The 18,783-nt window shown below is 37.3% G+C and overlaps 1 protein-coding gene across 1 annotated transcript in view; it reads right to left on the bottom strand.

The window, feature by feature from the left end:
* The window catches only part of CD109 (CD109 molecule), a 178,860-nt gene that overhangs the window by 84,671 nt on the left and 75,406 nt on the right, over nt 1–18,783 (bottom strand). Inside the window, exons 6-7 of the mRNA XM_043962437.1 lie at nt 13,727–13,766; nt 8,962–9,046 (exon numbers count right to left, since the gene is read on the bottom strand). Coding sequence (XP_043818372.1) covers nt 8,962–9,046; nt 13,727–13,766 — 125 coding nt within the window. The remainder of the gene's footprint in view (nt 1–8,961; nt 9,047–13,726; nt 13,767–18,783) is intronic.

Raw genomic sequence — 18,783 nt, 5'->3', positions numbered from 1 at the left:
GTTTAGAAGAAAAGTGGTAAACCTTACCCAAGAAGTAGAATCCCTGAGAACTAAAACAGACCAAAAAGACATCAATGATTCTTTGAGACAGCAAGAAATATTAAAACAACAGATTTTTTAAAATAGAAAATACAGTCAATCCTCAACTTTTGAAGGATTAAACATATCTAGAAAACTGTACAAAGTCAAAAACACGAATGTTGATACATTGAACCTTACGGGAAATTAGGTTAGGGGTTAGGGGGTTAGTGGGTTAGGTTCCTGCGACCACCAAAAACTATAATCTTTTGAAAGAGATTCCTGAAAATCCACTTTTCTGCATATAATTCTTTATAACAAAAAATTAATTTGATCATATATATTTTTCCTAATACAGTAACCATGAAATAAACCAGAAAATTCTGTATACAAAATAAAATTGTTAACACGCAAAACACTTTTTTCTCCCTACTAATTCCCTAGAATTCTGTGACCTTTTGCGCTAACATCTCTATTAAAAAACACATATTTATTTCAGATAATTTTCACTTTTCATAACACATGAAATCTATAATATCATAAATACTGTATGGCAAATAAAATTCTTAAAACTAAAACATCTTTTAATATGAATTTGACCTTCCACTGTGTCAGATGGCTGTGTGAAGGTGTTATACTGCATACTATACTGGTGTAAACCTCTCTACTTTGGCCTCCCTCTGAAAATCAAGGAAGAGGTTGCTGGGACTTTAATCACTACTGTTGGAAGATGCCAAGATTGGTGAGGTCTCAACATCACCTCTGACACTGCCCTTCACAGCTGGTAGATAGCACTGAAAATCATAAAGGACACACTAGCTTAAAATAATCCATCAGTGATGTCTGCTTCTGAGATCCTTAAGCGTCTCCTGGCTGACAGTTTTTGCAAATATTTCCAGCATGAAGTTTATCTAATACCTTTATTTTCTCACTAACCTGCATCACTGAATTTGCAAGTTTGGACTTAGAGCCCAAAGGACTTGCACTATGTTTTGGGGGCATAATTGCAACAAAATACTTGAGGTTTAAAAGCAAACATGAAAATATGCAATTCCCTCCAAAAACTTGTCCTTATTGCACCTCTCATTTTTTTCTCTACTGTGCATAGCTGAGAATGTGCCTAGTTATCAGTGGAAAAGTGGAAAAGAAGTAACTAATAAAATCACTCAGATGCTTGAAATCATAAAAGGTAAACACACAAATATCAAAGACTGATTGTATAAGCTATTTACTCTCAAAAACAATTGATCTGGGGAAATAGTCAAGGAAAGACAATTTTAGAATCATTAGACTCCCAGAAAACCATGATTTGAAGAGAAAATTGAGAAAGCTTGGATAACATATTTCAAGAAATCATAAATGAAAACTGCCCACTTAAATTAGAACCAGTGGGCAAAAGAATGATACTAAGATTCCACCAATCACCTACTCCTAAAGAACTTGAAAAGGAAAATACCAGGAATGTGATATCCAAAATCCAGAGTTTCCACAACAAAGTAAAAATACTGCAAGCAACTATAAAGAAAAAATTCCAAGTACCAAGGAAATACAGTCTGGTCCACCAAAAAAACCTGGAAGTTTCTACTGAAAATTAGAAGAGATCTTAAAAAACAATATTCAAAATGGAAAAGATAAAGGATTACAATGAAGAATGGTATCCTATAAAGCTGAGTACGTGGACCAAAAAAAATTCCTCTTTAATAGAGGATTTTCAAGCATTTCTGATGAAAAGTCTGAAGCTAAGTAGGAATTTTAAAAGAAAACTTGAAGTATCTAGAGAAACTGAGAAAGGCAAATTTAACTTAAACTGAAAGGAGTTCTAATCCTCTAGTACTCTAATACTCTAGTAGTACTAATACTCTAGTGGGGGAGAAGAAACAAACCTTTAGATGTTTGGGGGCAGCTAGGTGGTGCAGTGGATAAAGCACCAGCCCTGTATTCAGGAGGGTCTGAGTTCAAATATGGCCTCAGACATTTGACACTTACAAGCTGTGTGACCCTGAGCAAGTCACTTAACCTTCATTGCCCCGCCCTCCCCCCCAAAATAAAAAGTTAACATAGAATTTCAATGTTTTTAAAGAATATAGAAGGAGTTAAATAAGAAAAACACAGGTTTCTTTCACTGGTTTTGTTCTGAAGGTTTTTTAAAGGAGAAAGAGAAGAAAAGATAAAAGGAATACAGTAGTGCAAAAAGGAAAAAGGAGCAAGAAGTTGTTATTTCTCATAACCAGGGTGCAGAAGTATATGTTAACATGAAGGTAACAAGGGGAGGTAAGGAGGTAAGAATAGAGTGCTGGGCCTGCAGTCAGGAAGACTCAATTTCCTGAGTTGAAGTCTGGCCTCAGACACTAACTGTGTGACCCTGGGCAAGTCACTTAACCCTGTTTGCCTCAATTTCCTCATATGTAAAATGAGCTAGAGAAGGAAATGTCAAACCATTCCAGAATCTTTGCCAAGAAAACCCTAAATAGGGTCATGAAGTGTCAGACAAGACTGAAACAACTAAACAATAACAAGAAAGGAGAAGTGTACAGGAGATGAATTTTATTCTTATTTTGAAAGACTAAGGACTGAACGTATATACATGCACAATGATACAAAAATAAATAGGGAAACTAGCTGAAATGTTTACTCATGACAGAGATGTAATAGTCACAGCGTACAGAAAGAGACATACATTTCTGGAGATGGACAAAGTATAGATTCATTTTTGCTTGACTATGCTTATTTCTTTCTTATTATTATTGACTAGGCTTATTTCTCCCCTTGGCCTTTCTTCCTTTTTTTCTTTCTTTTGTTTGGTTTTTAGAAAGGGAAAGAAAGGGTAGGAAGGAGCACCTAGCAATAGACATGCCCCTCCCCCCCCCCAAAAAATAGAGAGAAATAGAGAGGTTCTTTGAAATTTTTTAAATACACAAAAAGAAGTTCAGAAAGACACACAGACAAGCAAGACAATCTTGAAGGTAATGTGTGGAAGTTATACACTTTTTTTAAAGGCAAGTGGTATGAAATCGAGTCATGGTTTCATACACAGTCTTCTTTTGGGGCTCTGCTGTTATATATGGAAACACTCTCCTTTTCGGTGTTTAAGTTCAGAATTTTTAAAAAGAGATAAAGTATGCCCAGGACATGGGAAGTAATAGTCTTGCTATATTATACCCTCTTCAGACCACATCTTATGTATTTTTTAACCCAGTTCTGGACAATACATTTTTGGAAGACACTGACATGCTGCAACATATCTAGAACAAAATTACCAGGATAACAAAGGGAATAGAGATCATGCAATAAGGGCATCATATTGTTCATCAGGTAAATTAACATACAGAGAAGAGATCAAGATTGTTCTACTTGGTTCCAAAAGGCAGATCTAAGATGACTGGATGGAAGTGACAGAGGCAGATTTTAGTTGGACACGGGAAAAACTTCCTGACAAATTAGAGCTGTCCAAAAGTGGAATGGGTTGTCTCATGAAGGGAGAGCTATCCCCCCCCCAAAAAAAGAGGTCTTTAAGCAGAGGCAGCATGACCACTTGCTAGGTATGTCTAAGAGGTTAATCTTTGGATGATATGGCCTGTGAGAGTCCTTCCAACTCTTTAATCCTATGATTCAAATCTATGGTTTTTCCACTTATTCATATCCTGCAAATTTGAAAAAAATTATGAGATAGGAAATGTCAATGTTGAAGAGGTTATGGGTTATACAAACTAGTGCATTAGTGGTGGAGCTGAAAATCAGTACAACCATTTTGGAAAGCAATTTGGAACTATGCAAATGGAGAAACTAAAATGACCATTCCCATTGACCCTGAGGTTTCATTATTAGTCTTACATCCTAAGGAGGTCTTTGATAAAAAAAAAAAAAAAAAGTCTCCATACATACCAAAATATTTATAGCACCATTTTTTGTGATAGCAAAGAATTGGAAACAAAATAAACTATCAACTGAAGAATACCTAAACAAATTCCAATATATAAATATAATGGAATATTGCTGTGCTATAAGAAATGATGAATATGATTATATAAAACTAAACGTGTTAGATACTATGATAGGTGCTATGGTTACAGAAATCAAAATGAAACAGTCTCTGTCCTCAGGGAACTTATATTCTATCTGTGAGAAAATGTATACATAAATAAGCACATACAATAGAGAAAGAAAACAAAGACATGGCAAAATTATTGAACAGATGACACTAGAAGAGGGAAGGCCTGAGAATCACTTGGACCCATCTGTATTCTGTATTTCTGTATTCTTGCTCATCTGTTAGCCCCTCACCCTCTCTTTTTTTTCTTCCTGCCTCAATCACACATTACTGAATGACAGGGTCAAGTCTCTACAATTCTCTGGGCCTCAGTTTCTCACAGCTTCAGAGGTCTAGCCTGAGCAGGGAAAAGAATGGAAGAGGCTTGAGGACAAGCTAGTCAGGGGAATTGTCCAATCCAGGTCCGCTCATCTCCAGCAAGGAATCCTTTCCTGCCTCCACTCAAATCTCAATTGCAGAAAGTCAAGATAGGAACAAAATTTCCAAGTCATTGCTGCTGTTACTTCTCCTTTTCTAGGGGATAATAAGGCCAGACAGAATGGAAGCCAGGAAGCCTAGGAGGAACTAACCTCTCCCTCCCTTAGCAGCCCCAAAGCCAACAGATCCTTTGAGCATTAGAGTATACCAAAAAGTCTCAAGCAGTGACAAACTAATAAAATGCAAGAGATTTATTTTTAAATTCTAAGATACAACAATATGGAAATTAAGGGTAAAATCCAAGATGAAGTACAGGCTCGATTAAGTCCATATGAGTGTCAATGATCTGCTTGTTTTTTGTATGGTCCAAGATTCAAAAGAACTGGTCAAAGAATTCAAAAGGAAATTCAGACAAAGGTTTCTTGACATTTTGACTAATATGAAGTATACAGGGTAGTGATTATAAAATGCAGAAATTTACATATTTTGACTCATAAATCCCTTCACAGTACCCAAACTCAGAAAACACTCAAAAATAAAAGCTCTGTCAACTTTGTTGAAACTGGACAGAGGACTGAGTTGGTAAGAACTCCATAAATAAAATGCTTGCCTATTTTCATATGTCATTATAAAAGTTTCACATAACTTTATGATAAACATATGTCTAGGTCAGTAATTTGGCAATTTTTTGATCTGTGAGCAACCTAAACTAGGAAATTACCACCACCCTCCACTTACCCCACTGCCTAAAAATCCCATCAGAACTAAACAGATGGCACTGTTTTTGCTGAAGTCTGGTATTTATTAACTATTAGAAACAGCATTATTAAATTGTGCCAAAAAACCAAAGCAGATATTGTCATGTCAACCATCAAATACTACCAGAAGTTAGTCATTCGAATACCTAAATAAGCTTCAAGAATCATGGCTAAATGCTAGAACTACTTAATGGTCTGAAACGACAGATTTTACTTTTACCATGTTGAAATTCAAAATAAAATTATACACTGTTCAAGGTTGAGCATTATTCAAGCAATTTCAAAGTAATTAGCGCCTGTTATTGTTATGCCAAAAGTCACTCTGCATGCAGAAGCTTTACTAACACCCTTTTAATTGGTCTTTTAAGTTCATTAAAAAAACAACTGAAACCTTGACCTAACTGAACATAGAAACCTTAATTAAAATTATAGATGTAGGGGGCAGCTAGGTGGCACAGTGGATAGAGCACCGGCCCTGGAGTCAGGAGTACCTGAGTTCAAATCTGACCTCAGACACTTAACACTTACTAGCTGTATGACCCTGGACAAGTCACTTAACCCCAATTGCCTCACTTAAAAAAGAGAGAGAGAGAGAGAGAGAGAGAGAGAGAAAATTATAGATGTAGGGGCAGCTAGGTGGAGCAGTGGATAGAGCACCAGCCCTGGAGTCAGGAGGACCTGAGTTCAAATCCAACCTCAGACATTTAACACTTAGTAGCTGTGTGACCCTGGGCAAGTCACTTAACCCCAACTGTCTCACCAGAAAAAAAAAAAGAGAGAAAATTATAGATGTTGAAAAGCTAGGTTTTAAAAGAGAAATTGGGTTTAGAGATGATCATAAAAGATAAAAAGATAATTTTGATTATATAATACTGAAAAGCTTTTGCAGGACCAAAGTTAATACAACTAAGATAAGAAAGGAAGATGTCAATGGGGAAAAATATTTGCATTAAATATCTCTGCCATGATATCTCTGATATCCAAGTTATATAGGGAATTAGCAAAAACTTTTAACACCAACAGTCATTATATAGCAGATAAGTGATTAAAATATATGAGCAAACATTACACAAATGAAAAACAGCAAACTATTAACAAGCATATAAAAAGTGTTTCAAATAATTAATAAGAAGAAATGTGGTTCAAAACAACTCTAAGGTTTCACCTAACACTCAGCAAATGGGCAAAGATAACCAAAAAATTCACTAGAGGGGCTGTAGAAAAACAGCAATACAAATAGGCTGTTAGTAGAGCTATGAACTGATCCAACCATTGTGGAAAATAATTTGGAATTATGTTAAAATAGTGACTAAAATATCCATACTCTTTACTTCAGAGATTCCACTGCAGAGCATATACTACAAGGAAGCCAAAATAAAAAGAAAGACCTAATCTGCATCAAAATAGCAGCAATTTTTGTATTCATTAAGTACTAAAAATCAGTCAATCAGTAAACATTTATTAAATACCTATGTGCAGTGCAATGTGCAAAGAGCTATGAATATAAAAAGAGGCAAAAGATAACCCCTGCCTTCAAGGAGCTTATGACCTAATGGGAGATAATGCCTATTATTATTAAGATACATATTGCTTGGGAAATAGATAAACAAAATACAGTACCTGGATATAATGGAATAGTACTGTGCCATAAGAAAAAGTATTAAGAATTAAGGGGGGCAGCTAGGTGGCACAGTGGATAGAGCACCGGCCCTGGAGTCAGGAGTACCTGAGTTCAAATCCGCTCTCAAACACTTTACACACTTACTAGCTGTGTGACCCTGGGCAAGTCACTTAACCCCAATTGCCTCACTAAAATAAAATTTAAAAAAAAAAAAAGAGTTGGGGGGGGGCGCAGCTAGGTGGCACAGTGGATAGATCACCGGCCCTGGATTCAGGAGGACCTGAGTACAAATCTGACCTCAGACACTTAGCAATTACTAGCTGTGTGACCGTAGGCAAGTCACTTAACCCCAATTGCCTCACCAAAAAATAAAAATAAAAATAAAAAATAATTGAGAGGGGGGAAAAAAAGAATTAAGAGAGGGCAGCTAGGTGGCACAGTGGATAAAGCCCTGGTCCTGGATTCAGGAGGACCTGAGTTCAAATCCAGCCTCAGACACTTGGCCCTTACTAGCTGTGTGACCCTGGGCAAGTCACTTAACCCTCACTGCACCGCCAAAAAAAAAAAAAAGAATTAAGAGAAGCAAGATGACAACAGGAAGGGTCCTAAAGGAATCCAGTACTCCTATAAACACCCTACCAAAAATCTAAAATGTATAAGAAACCCAAAGAGAAATTTTACCAGTAAACTCCTATTCCAATAGTGCAAAAAAAAAAAAAAAACATATCCAGAAGCCCTCAGAGACATGGCACAAAAAAATAAAAAGCAGCATAAGTTCCTACTGCCTTAAAACCAGTAGGATCTCAGTCCCAGCATGTCAAAGCAGCAGATAACTTAGAAAGACAGAGTAATCCCCAAAAGGCGACCACACCAAGAGAAAGGGCCAAGCAGTAAACACCTGGAGACATTCAGAGCCATACCAGGAGACTACCAAAACAGGAATGAGTTCTGGAAGTCCTTCAAGGACCCTAAAGCCAATTCTCTTCTAAGAGCCAATGCAGGACATAAGGCCAGCTCACACCCTGCACATCCACACAAGATTACTTGCAGGAAGCCTGATAATAACACAATTTCCTAACATCCAGTTAGGGCCTGTGAGAGCCAAAGCAGGGGATAAAGGTAGTTTTCAGTTGGAGGACATAGAAAGAAAAGGAACCAAAGACAAGACCAAGACCAACACCTGAATTGGGCCACCAGTAAATGGAGGCAGAAGCCAGGGACTGTGGCAAAGAGAGAGGCAGAGTCCCAGTCACCCCATCCATCACTGAAGCAGCAACCACACACAGGACCAAACAGGACATGCTTCCCCCATCCAAGAATACAGGAGAAGCCAGCACCTAGATCTGTCTGGCACAATATTCTAGACCAGGAATTGGGGCTGAAAATATAAATAAAGAGAAGATAACTCTGAACAAACGCAATGAAGAAATGCTATCAGTTAAAAGAAGTCCAAGAGGTAAAACTAGAAGAAAAGACTAACTCCAAAACAATTTCAAGCAGGGCCTCAAAGAAAATAGTAACTTAGACACAGGACTCCAAGAGTACCTAGAAGAAGTGAAGGAAAAGATTTTTTAAAATTTAAATTAGAGCTTTTGAGAGGGGAAAATGGAGATAAGCATGAAACAGAAAGCAGAAAACCTTACTCATGTAGAAGACTTCCTGAAAAATAGAATAAAGAAAACAAAACAAGAAATACTAGAACAAAGGCAAAAGACTGAACACTTAGAAGAATATGTAAGGTATCTACTATCAAAAACAACTGACATGAAAAACAAAGTCTATGAAAGATAACTGAAGAATCATCAAAGTCTCCAAAAATCATGAAAAAGAACCTAGATGCCACATTTCCAAAAAATCACTAAATGAAACTGGTCAGATTTGATTAGAATTCTCTTAGAACCATAAAGAATTAAAAACACCCAGAAATATCATAGCTAAAATCCAGAACGTATAAATCAAGAGGGAGGGAGGGAGGGAGGGGAAGAGAGAGAGAGAGAGAGAGAGAGAGAGAGAGAGAGAGACAGAGAGAGAGAGAGAGAGACAGAGAGAGAGAGAGAGAGAGAGAGAGAGAGAGAGAGAGAATAGTAAATAATACTTACTTTGCAGTGACCGTGCCATTTAAACTTTTATAATTCAAAGAATAATATAAAGGCGTCTGGAGAGTAACTTCAAATTTGGGTAACACTGAAAAAGAAATACAAGTCTAAAATTATTAAGATTTCATTGACCTTATTATAAAGAGTAGCTTTGAAAGATATTTGATTGGGGGGCAGCTAGGTGGCACAGTGGATAAAGCACCGGCCCTGGATTCAGGAGTACCTGAGTTCAAATCCAGCCTCAGACACTTGACACTTACTAGCTGTGTGACCATGGGCAAGTCACTTAACCCCTGCCATTGCCCCACAAAAAAAAAAAAAAAAGAAAGAAAGATATTTGATCAATGAAATGGTAAACCATTATTCCAAAGAATTGATAAACAAAGCATAAAGATGAACCACATGATAGAGAGAAGATGGGCTGAGGGTAAAGAATAAGACATTTTGGAGGACATGGCTAATAAAGGAATTTGGTTTGCTTGATTATGCATAGTTGTTACAAAAGTTTTGTTTTTCTTATTTTTTTATGGGAACACTGGAAGTGAGAGAGGTAAAAAATAGATTTTTGCTATTTAGAAAGAGAGTCCAGTTTGGCTCAACAAGATAGAAATAGTAATGTCTTAACATTGGAGATAATAATATGTGTTTGTTAAAAGAATCCCCACCAACAACAAAAGCAATAAGCAATACCCAGAATTTGCTTTAAAACCACTGTCCAGTGAAGGAGAGCCCATGACCTCCCAAAGCTGCCCACTTGACTTTGGGATAGTGCTAATTCTTATAAACTCTTTCCTTACATCAAATCTATTTTACCTCTTTGCAACTGATACTCACTGTTCCTAGTTCTGCCTTCTAGAACCAAATGAAACAAGTACTCTATTTGTGCTGTCTCCCTCTGATAAAATATAAGCTCTTTGGTGGGGAGGGATTGTGCCACTTTTGTACTTATATCTTCCAACAGTACTTATATCTTCCAACAGTACTTATATCTCCCAACAACTGCCTAGTATAACATAAGTGCTTAATACATGCCTTTTCACTCATTAATTTATTTTGTTTTGTTTTGGTTTCGTTTTTCTGGTGAAGCAATTGGAGTTAAGTGACTTTCCCAGGGTCACGCAGCTAGTAAGTGTTAAGTATCTGAGGTCATATTTGAACTCTGGTCCTCCTGACTCCAGGGCCGGTGCTTTATCCACTGCACCACCTAGCTGCCCCTTCATTCATTAATTTAAATGAATGTTAGCTTCATAAATGGCCGGTCAAGGGGCGGCTAGGTGGCGCAGTGGATAAAGCACCGGCCTTGGATTCAGGAGTACCTGAGTTCAAATCCAGCCTCAGACACTTGACTTACCAGCTGTGTGACCCTGGGCAAGTCACTTAACCCCCATTGCCCAGCAAAAAAAAAAAAATTTTTTTTAATTTAAAAAATAAATGGCCAGTCATTTGTTAAATCATTTATAAAGTACTTTGTTTCCCCTCCAAGTAATAAAATGTTCTAGTTAATTTAAAATCATTAGACTCTAAGACCTATCAAATCATGTTACTTGACTTAAACATCAGTTGTGTATTAAGAATTTCACTTTATGTTTTTACCAAGTTGCCTTTCCATCTGCAGAAATGAATTATTTTTAACCCGATTTTGCTTCCTAGGAAAGCAAGGAAGCACGGGAGTCTACCAGAAATCCTGGTACTAAAGGAGCATGCTGCTGATAAAGAAGTAGAAAAATGAAGACTTGCCATAACTCTTGTGATGCTGGAATTCTCACGGTAAAGCTCCTAATAGTCAGTCAACAAGCATTTTTAAGCACCTACTATTTGCCAAGCACCATACAAAACAGTGGAAATATAAGACAAAAATGAAGTGATTCTTGCCTTTTGGAGCTTCATTCTATCGTATGTGTTAGTGTTGTTTACACAAGAGATCAGAACACCTGGCATTCCAGACAAACATGGAGGACAGCTGTCATTGTCAGGCTCTATTCCTCATCACCATCAAAATTCTCTGAAACCTCAAGAGTTCGTACATTTAACAACTCTTGAGTTACAAACCAATAGAGAACTTGACCTCTCTTATCTCACCTCTGGTGCACATCAGCCTTGTCTACCACCCCTCAACCTCACCTCTTAGCAACTATCATCTTCTCTAATACTAGGCCCTTCAAATAGGAAGGAAGAAGTATTCGGTTTAAAATGCTGCCAACCCCCATTCTGGGACTTGGATTTGCCATACAAATGGTTATGAGAATGTAGAATGCTCAAGGTCCCAAATAATGATACCTCCCCCTTCCCTAATTTCTGTTGTTTAAATAAGAAATAATCACAAAAGATACAAACAATGTGTAATTAGTTGTTCTCTATCCATCCCACCCCTACCCCATTCTTGACCCCTTCTACCACCAATATAAAAATTAATTCACCTTTTTTCCCCGCTCCTTGCATTACGGTCATTGGAACAATTAAGGGAAAAGATTCAGCTAATTCAAACGGACAGTGTCTGGGTGATCTAATACCTAATCCCCTGGGTCTTGGTACCTTTATGGCCCCTTTCTATTACAGAAAATCCAAACCAATCAATCAACAAGAATTTATGATATATCTGCTATGCGTCAGGCATTATGCTAGGTGATAGGTGTACAAATATAAAGAATGAGGGGCAGCTAGATGGCGCAGTGGATAGAGCACCGGCCCTGGAGTCAGGAGGACCTGAGTTCAAATCCAGCCTCAGACACTTAACACTTACTAGCTGTGTAACCCTGGGCAAGTCACTTAACCCCAATTGCCTCACTAAAAAAAAAAAAAAACCCACAAATATAAAGAATGAAATAATCCCTAATCTCAAAGGGAGCTTACAGTTTAAAAGGGAAGACAAGTATATATAGAATAACTATAAAGTGACAAAATACAAATGTGTGTGTGTTTGGTAGGTAAATACAAGGTATTTTGGAGGAGACGACAGTAACAATTGGGGAGATCAATTAAAGCTTCGTGTAGGAAGCGATGCTTGAACAGAATCTAGAATAAAGAGAAGGATTCTCTGAGACAGAGGTGGGAGGAAATTCAGTCTAGGCTGATAAGGAATGGTCAGTGCAAAGGCACTGGAATGGTAGCTGGAGTGGCATGCATGAAGAACACAGAGAAGGTAGGTTTGTTTGTATCACAGAGAGCAGAAAAGAGAACAACATACACAATAGAGTGTGCGCTAGGTAGCACAGTGGATAAAGCACTGGCCCTGGATACAATAGAACCTGAGTTCAAATAGGGCCTCAGACACTTGACACTTAACTAGCTGTGTGACCCTGGGCGAGTCACTTAACCCTCATTATCCCACAAAAACAAAAACAAAAACCAATGTACACAATAAAGTTGGAAAGACAGGCTTTACTCAGGTTATAAAAGTCTTTTAAGAACTAATAAAAGAGATTATATTTTATCCTGGAGGCAATAGGGAGCCACTGGAGAGTTTAATGAGTAAGGTAGTGATATGGTCATATCTTTTACTTAAAGAAAACCACCCTAGGGGCAACTAGGTGGCGCAATGGATAAAGCACTGGCCCTGGATTCAGTAGGACCTGAGTTCCAATCCAGCCTCAGACACTTGACACTTACTAGCTGTGTGACCCTGGGCAAGTCACTTAACCCTCATTGCCCTGCAAAAAAAAAAAGAAAAAAGAAAACCACCCTGGCAACAGTGTGAAGGATGGACTTTGGTAAAGAAGAGAGTTGAATGAGCAGGGCAATCAATAATTTAGGTGAGAGTTGACGAGGCCCTTAACCTTAGTTAAGTAACTTGTGAGTAAAGAGAACAAGTCAAACGAGAAATACTCAAGAGAGTATCAAATTATGATGCAAATGAGAGCATAGATGAAAATGACAAGACAGGTATCATATTGGACAGAAGGAATGAGGGAAATTGAATAATCACACCAAGATTATGAAACTGAAGCCTGGGAGAATTAGTGGTGCTTTTAACGGCAGTAGCCAAGTTTGGAAGAAGGGTGATTTTGGTGGGAAAGACAATGAGTTCACTTTGGACCCTGAGTTTGAGATGTTTCTGGATCATCTAAATTACTAGATATTGTTTCTATTCAGCTATTTATGCTTTCTCTTCTTTGTTACATTTCATTGCTCAGAAAGACAAGAAAAGGAAGAAGAAATGCTCCTCCTCCAAGAAATCATTTATGTTTACTTTGTTATAAATTTTGTATTTAAGTGTGTTTATGGAGTTTCCTCTAATTAAAAGTCCCGGATGCCCTGGACTGTTTTATTTTTGTCACTGTATTCCCATTGCTTTTCACAGTATCAGCCATACAGTGGGTGCTAAGGAAATGCTAATTGGATAAATAAATGCTAAAGTGTTTACTTATTTTGAATGAAAAACTATTATTAAAGAGCAGACACATATATAGATATGTTCCAAAATAGGATATCTTTCATTTAAATCTGAAATCTATGGATTGTATGTGAAATATAGAATAAAATAATACGCAACATTCATATACACTATACACAAATATAGTACACAATATAACATGATTACTTCTGTTATCTTCATTTCCAAAGAAATTAACATTTTTTTTCCTTTTAAAGTTAAATTGGGGCAGCTAGGTGGCACAGTGGATAGAGCACCGGTCCTGGAGTCAGGAGCACCTGAGTTCAAATCCGGCCTCAGACACCTAACACTTACTAGCTGTGTGACCCTGGGCAAGTCACTTAACCCCAATTGCCTCACTAAAAAAAAAAAAAAAAAGTTAAATTGATCAACACTTACCATATTCTAAAACTTGAAATGACTGGTAATAGGTCTGACCCTATTTTTTAAAAAAAAAGAAGAAAGAAAGAAAAGTAGTAAGTTCTTGATAAGTTACTTTGATTACTTATATGATGACATCCTGAAAATAGCAAAGAAATAACAATTTGCTAGTAGACAAAATTTTTACTTTTTAATATTTCTATGTTTCCTTAACCATGCAAAAATATGTAAATGTGATGTTTTGTTAATTTATTTAATATTATGACTCCTGAGGCCTAAGAAACACAACATTCTTATGATGTGGGTTGTTTTTTTTTTTTCAAAAAAAGTTATATGCTGCTAATTAGCTGCTTAACTTTAAGTTACTTAAACTCTCTGAGACTCAATTACTTGATTTGCCAAATTAGCCAAGATTTTTAAGATCCTTTTTAGCTTTAAGATTATATGATTCAGAAATATTCATGAAACTTCATGCTACATATGTTTTGGTCACTAGCTGAAAAAAAAAACAAGCAAATAAAAACACCTGAAGATATAAATTCAAATATTCACAAGTCCATAATATTCTCATTGTCCTAATTCTTTGAATCACTTCCCAGAATGAGCCATTAAAAAAATTATCCTAATCCTTGTAACTTATAGTAATGGTGAACAGTTACCTCAGTTCAAAGGATCATAGATCTAACACTTAAAGTTGTACCTCATTTTAAGGTTAAGAAGCTTGCCTGATGTCACACAGGAATTAAGTGGCAGAATCAGGAAGTAAACTCAGATTCTCTGACTCCCAGTCCAGCACTGTGATTCTCAATATCAAAAAGAGAATGTAGATTCTAATATTATCAAATATCTTCCAAAATATGTTTATTCATCCCTCATATACCTTTATGTGGAGTTGGAATTTCAACTCAGATCCTGGTGGCACAAAGCAACTAGGTGGCACAGTGAATAGAGCACTGGGACTGGAATCAAGAAGATTCATCTTTCAAAGACAACCTCAGACACTAGCTGTGTGATCCTGGACAAATCACTTAACCCTATTTGCCTCAGTTTCCTCATCTGTAAAATGAGCTAGAAAAAGAAATGGCAAACTACTCCAGGATCTTTACCATGAAAACCCCAAATGGGGTCACAGAAAGTGAGACACAACAAATAACAGCCAAGACCTCTGGCTCCAGATTCAGTATTCCTTCCACTGTGCCTCACTACTTTCCCATTTGGTTATTAGAGAATAATAGAACTGAATGGAAACACAAGTGGTCATCTATTCCATACCTTTGTCGGCCTCAGTCAGTCCATAAGCAGACTGAACACTAGAGCAAATTCATACATTGGGAAAGGGGCTTGGATCTCTTTGTTTTTCTGTATGAAGAAATTATAAAATCTCATATCAAAAGGCACCTTAAATAGACGTCACCAGTAGAGGGCTTCTTAAACTTTTTTCCACTTGCAACCCCTTTTTGCCCAAGAAATCTTTATGTGACCCTGGGTATATAAATATATAAAATAGGTATACATAACCTTTTACTGTTGCCAAATTTTTCGCAACCCCCACATTCAGTTCTATGACCTTATATGAGGTTGAAATCCACAGTTTAAGGAGCTTTGGCCTATTCCATCTTTTCGTTTAATATAGAAATTCCTTCTACAAAGGCCTTTTACAAATTAAAATATTTGTTAAATATCTAATCCATGCAAACCACTGTGATATTCCAAGCACTATGGGTAATAAATACAAGGACAAAAATGAAGCTGGTATTGATAAGGAACAGAAAGACTTAAAGGCCTGATTGCTCCTATTCTTCACGTAGCAATTCACTACTAGTAAGAAGTGAGTGAGAATCAAAGTCTGAAAAGATCAGTTTTTGTATAGCAAATTATCCTAAATCATGGACAAGTGAGCTTACCTCCAAGTTTGCATTTCAACAGGGCAGTATCCAGATGGGAAGGAGAAGGACAGTACTGAGCAGACAATATAGATAACTGTATGCACAACTTATTGTGTAAAGCATTTTGAGAAAGAGAAAAATAAGATTTGGTCTTTGATACTTAGGAATTTATAATCCTTTTTTGTTCTAGGAAAGTACATTAGGACTATTATAGTCTCAACTTATTCAAAACCTCTACTACTCAGTAGTATTCATAGGGTTAGTAATCGATCTATCCCCAGTACATGAAAATTCCCAGAAAGAGCAGGAAAAAATAAAAAGGAAAGAAGGAAAAGTTGTAAGGAGTTCTAAGCTTAATAGCACAAAAAAGTAAAAAACAAAAACCTGAAGCTACTAATAACCTTTCACTTCTAAGTTTTACTAAAAGGTAAATGTCCTAGCTAAAGGGCAAAATGTCAATATCTAATCATTTTCCTTTTTTGCAAAAGGGATGGATTGTGTTTTATTAAACAATGTTTCCAGACAAACTATACCTGCTTCGAAATATATTTTGTGGTATTATATATTCAAGCCGCCAGCCACTGGAGAGAGAGAGCTTAAACTGAAAGCTTAAAACCTTTGAACAGCTTATCTTCAAAGCAAACTCATTTCATTTCAGGCTTACCTCCCTTTAAAAAAGAAATCAGAAGCAGTGGTTGGCCTCTGTCATTACCCAATATGGTCACTGTTCTATGAGGCAAGTACATTTTTGGGAAAACTTTCCTAAAGTGGACTCACAGCTTTTGACTAATCATAAGCCCATCTCACCCAAGTTTTCCCAGAAGTTCTACCAGCAGTTCCACAAATGAAAACAGAAAATTCATGCCAACCTATATTAACCAGTAAATAATTTCTTTATAAATTTACTTATCCTTTTGTCCCCTAGACAATCACTCCAACGTGAGAGTGTCTATGATAGCAGTAGGTCCAATGAAGGGGGCAGAGGCAAAAAACGTGCTATTTAAAACCCACTAGTCCTATAACAAGGATGCCACAACCAGAGCACAAATTGAAAATAAGTGAATTACTAAAACTCTATTTATGTATTCCTGTAGGAAAAAAAAATCACCATGAAGCTACCCAACCCAGGGAAGTATCTAATTTTAATGAATTCTTTAGGAACATGATACACCACCTAATCATTAAAAAGGGGATGGAGGAATACGAGGAGGATAGGCTGAAATATTGTTTCCAGAGTTTTAAAGAGATTAAAAACAGAATTAAGCAGTTATATGAGTGGGGTTGTTTATTTAACTGATGTGAACTCTATTGAGCAGAAATTAGTTAATACCAGTTATAAGTGGAAAGCAGTGTGTTGCAGTAGAGAAAAAGGCCATTTATACTGAAGTCAGAAGACCTTGGAATCTAATCCTGTCTCTGCTACATATGACCTGTGTGACACTGGACAAGCCATCACACTCTGTTTATGAAATGGGGGAGTTGGACTTCCGGCTCTAAGTCCCATGGCCATAATAGATTTAAAAAGACAAACCTGGGAACCCTGCCACTGTTTGTTGCTTTAATGGGAGAATGTGTCCCGAGGTCCAGAGAACTTCTGGAAGACAACCTGCTTGGGGTTTACAAAGGAGTGGCATTTTTTAAACAACCAAAGCCTTGTCTAAAGAAAGAAAAATATGTCTTAGATCACTCTGAAGACGAAAGACATACCAAAGAATGAAGTTAAATAATTGTGTGTATGTGCACCCCTATATGTTGTTGTTCATCCTTCATTTTTGAAGAGGACCACTGATATCCCAGGGGGATGCCTTGACTTGCTTGTGAATTGGATTTAAGTGAGGCAGGGTTGTGCAAAGTCATCTGCCTCACTCTCTCTTCCAGAGTAATCAAAGTCCAGTGGCAAGACATAATGAGATAGCACAGAATGCAGCAGAACCTTGCTGTTTTCAATGTCTGACCAAGCTTTAAATGCTTCATAGCACCTGCTTCAGTCACCTTCATGGCTGTTGGAACAAATTTTTTTCATCCACCCATTCTGCTGGAGGAAGTCTTCATATGCTTAAGGTAGACATTCCCCTAACTTATCGATGGGTTTGAAGCCTGTTGGTTATCCTCAGTCTGGTTTAGCCCTTCTGATGAAACAGTTTTACCATCACATGGCCACTGTGAATACTACAGTTTCTTGGAGCCATGTGTAAAGAGGTAGGGAAGTAAGGAGGACATTCTTCCCCTTCAGAACAACCCCTTACACAGGCACATACAATTCACTACTCAACAATACAACTCAAGTTGTATTCTCTTTCTCTTCTTTTTATTATCTCCTTTATTCAGGGCCTTATATATATATATATATATATATAAGTTGAAGCAAGACACTCTCTCTCTCTTTTTTTTTTTTTTTTGCAGGGCAATGAGGGTTAAGTGACTTGCCCAGGGTCACACAGCTAGTAAGTGTCAAGTGTCTGAGGCCAAATTTGAACTCAAGTACTCCTGAATCCAGGGCTGGTGCTTTACCACTGCACCATCTAGCTGCCCCCAGCAAGACACTCTCTTAAAACCAAGTCCCTTCCCATTGAAGGAGGGGTGGACATATAGACAAGAACATCAGATGAACCTTAGTCTACTGCTTGTGTCTGAAAACTTTTCCAGTATGGTAGAATGAGCAAAAGCTTATACTTGATTGACTCAGTATTCAGACATCCAGTGTCCAAATACCATCTTCTGAGGATTTTAGAAATCTCTGTTATCAATGGTGCTGTGTTGACCTCCATCTCTCTCTACCTGTCATGGAGTATGTTCCACATGGGGTTCTAATGAACAAGATAGGCAGCACAGTGTAACTGAAAGAGCCTCTCAGTCAGAAGACCTGGGTTTGAGTCCCACCCCTGACAGAGAGAGCAAGGTGCAGTGGACAGAGTGTTGGCTCTGGAGTGAAAGGACTTGAGTTAGAATTCTGGTTTTGTCCCTTCATACCTAAGATCCCTTTCAGGTCTATATCTATAATCCTACAAATCTCTCAGGATTTCCAAAAGGAATTGAACCCATCCTTGAGATATCCTTATCTACTTTACTCGTGATTGTTGTATGTGAAGGTTCCTGCCCTAGACTGGAACATCTGGAAAGAACATTAACTACCTTTGCTTTCCTGACTATAAAAACAGAGCCTGGATCAGCCATTTTTCATTCTCTAGA

This window comes from Dromiciops gliroides, chromosome 4 (assembly GCF_019393635.1).
Source record: "Dromiciops gliroides isolate mDroGli1 chromosome 4, mDroGli1.pri, whole genome shotgun sequence".
NCBI lineage: Eukaryota > Metazoa > Chordata > Mammalia > Microbiotheria > Microbiotheriidae > Dromiciops > Dromiciops gliroides.
This window is presented reverse-complemented; position numbering and strand designations above follow the sequence as displayed.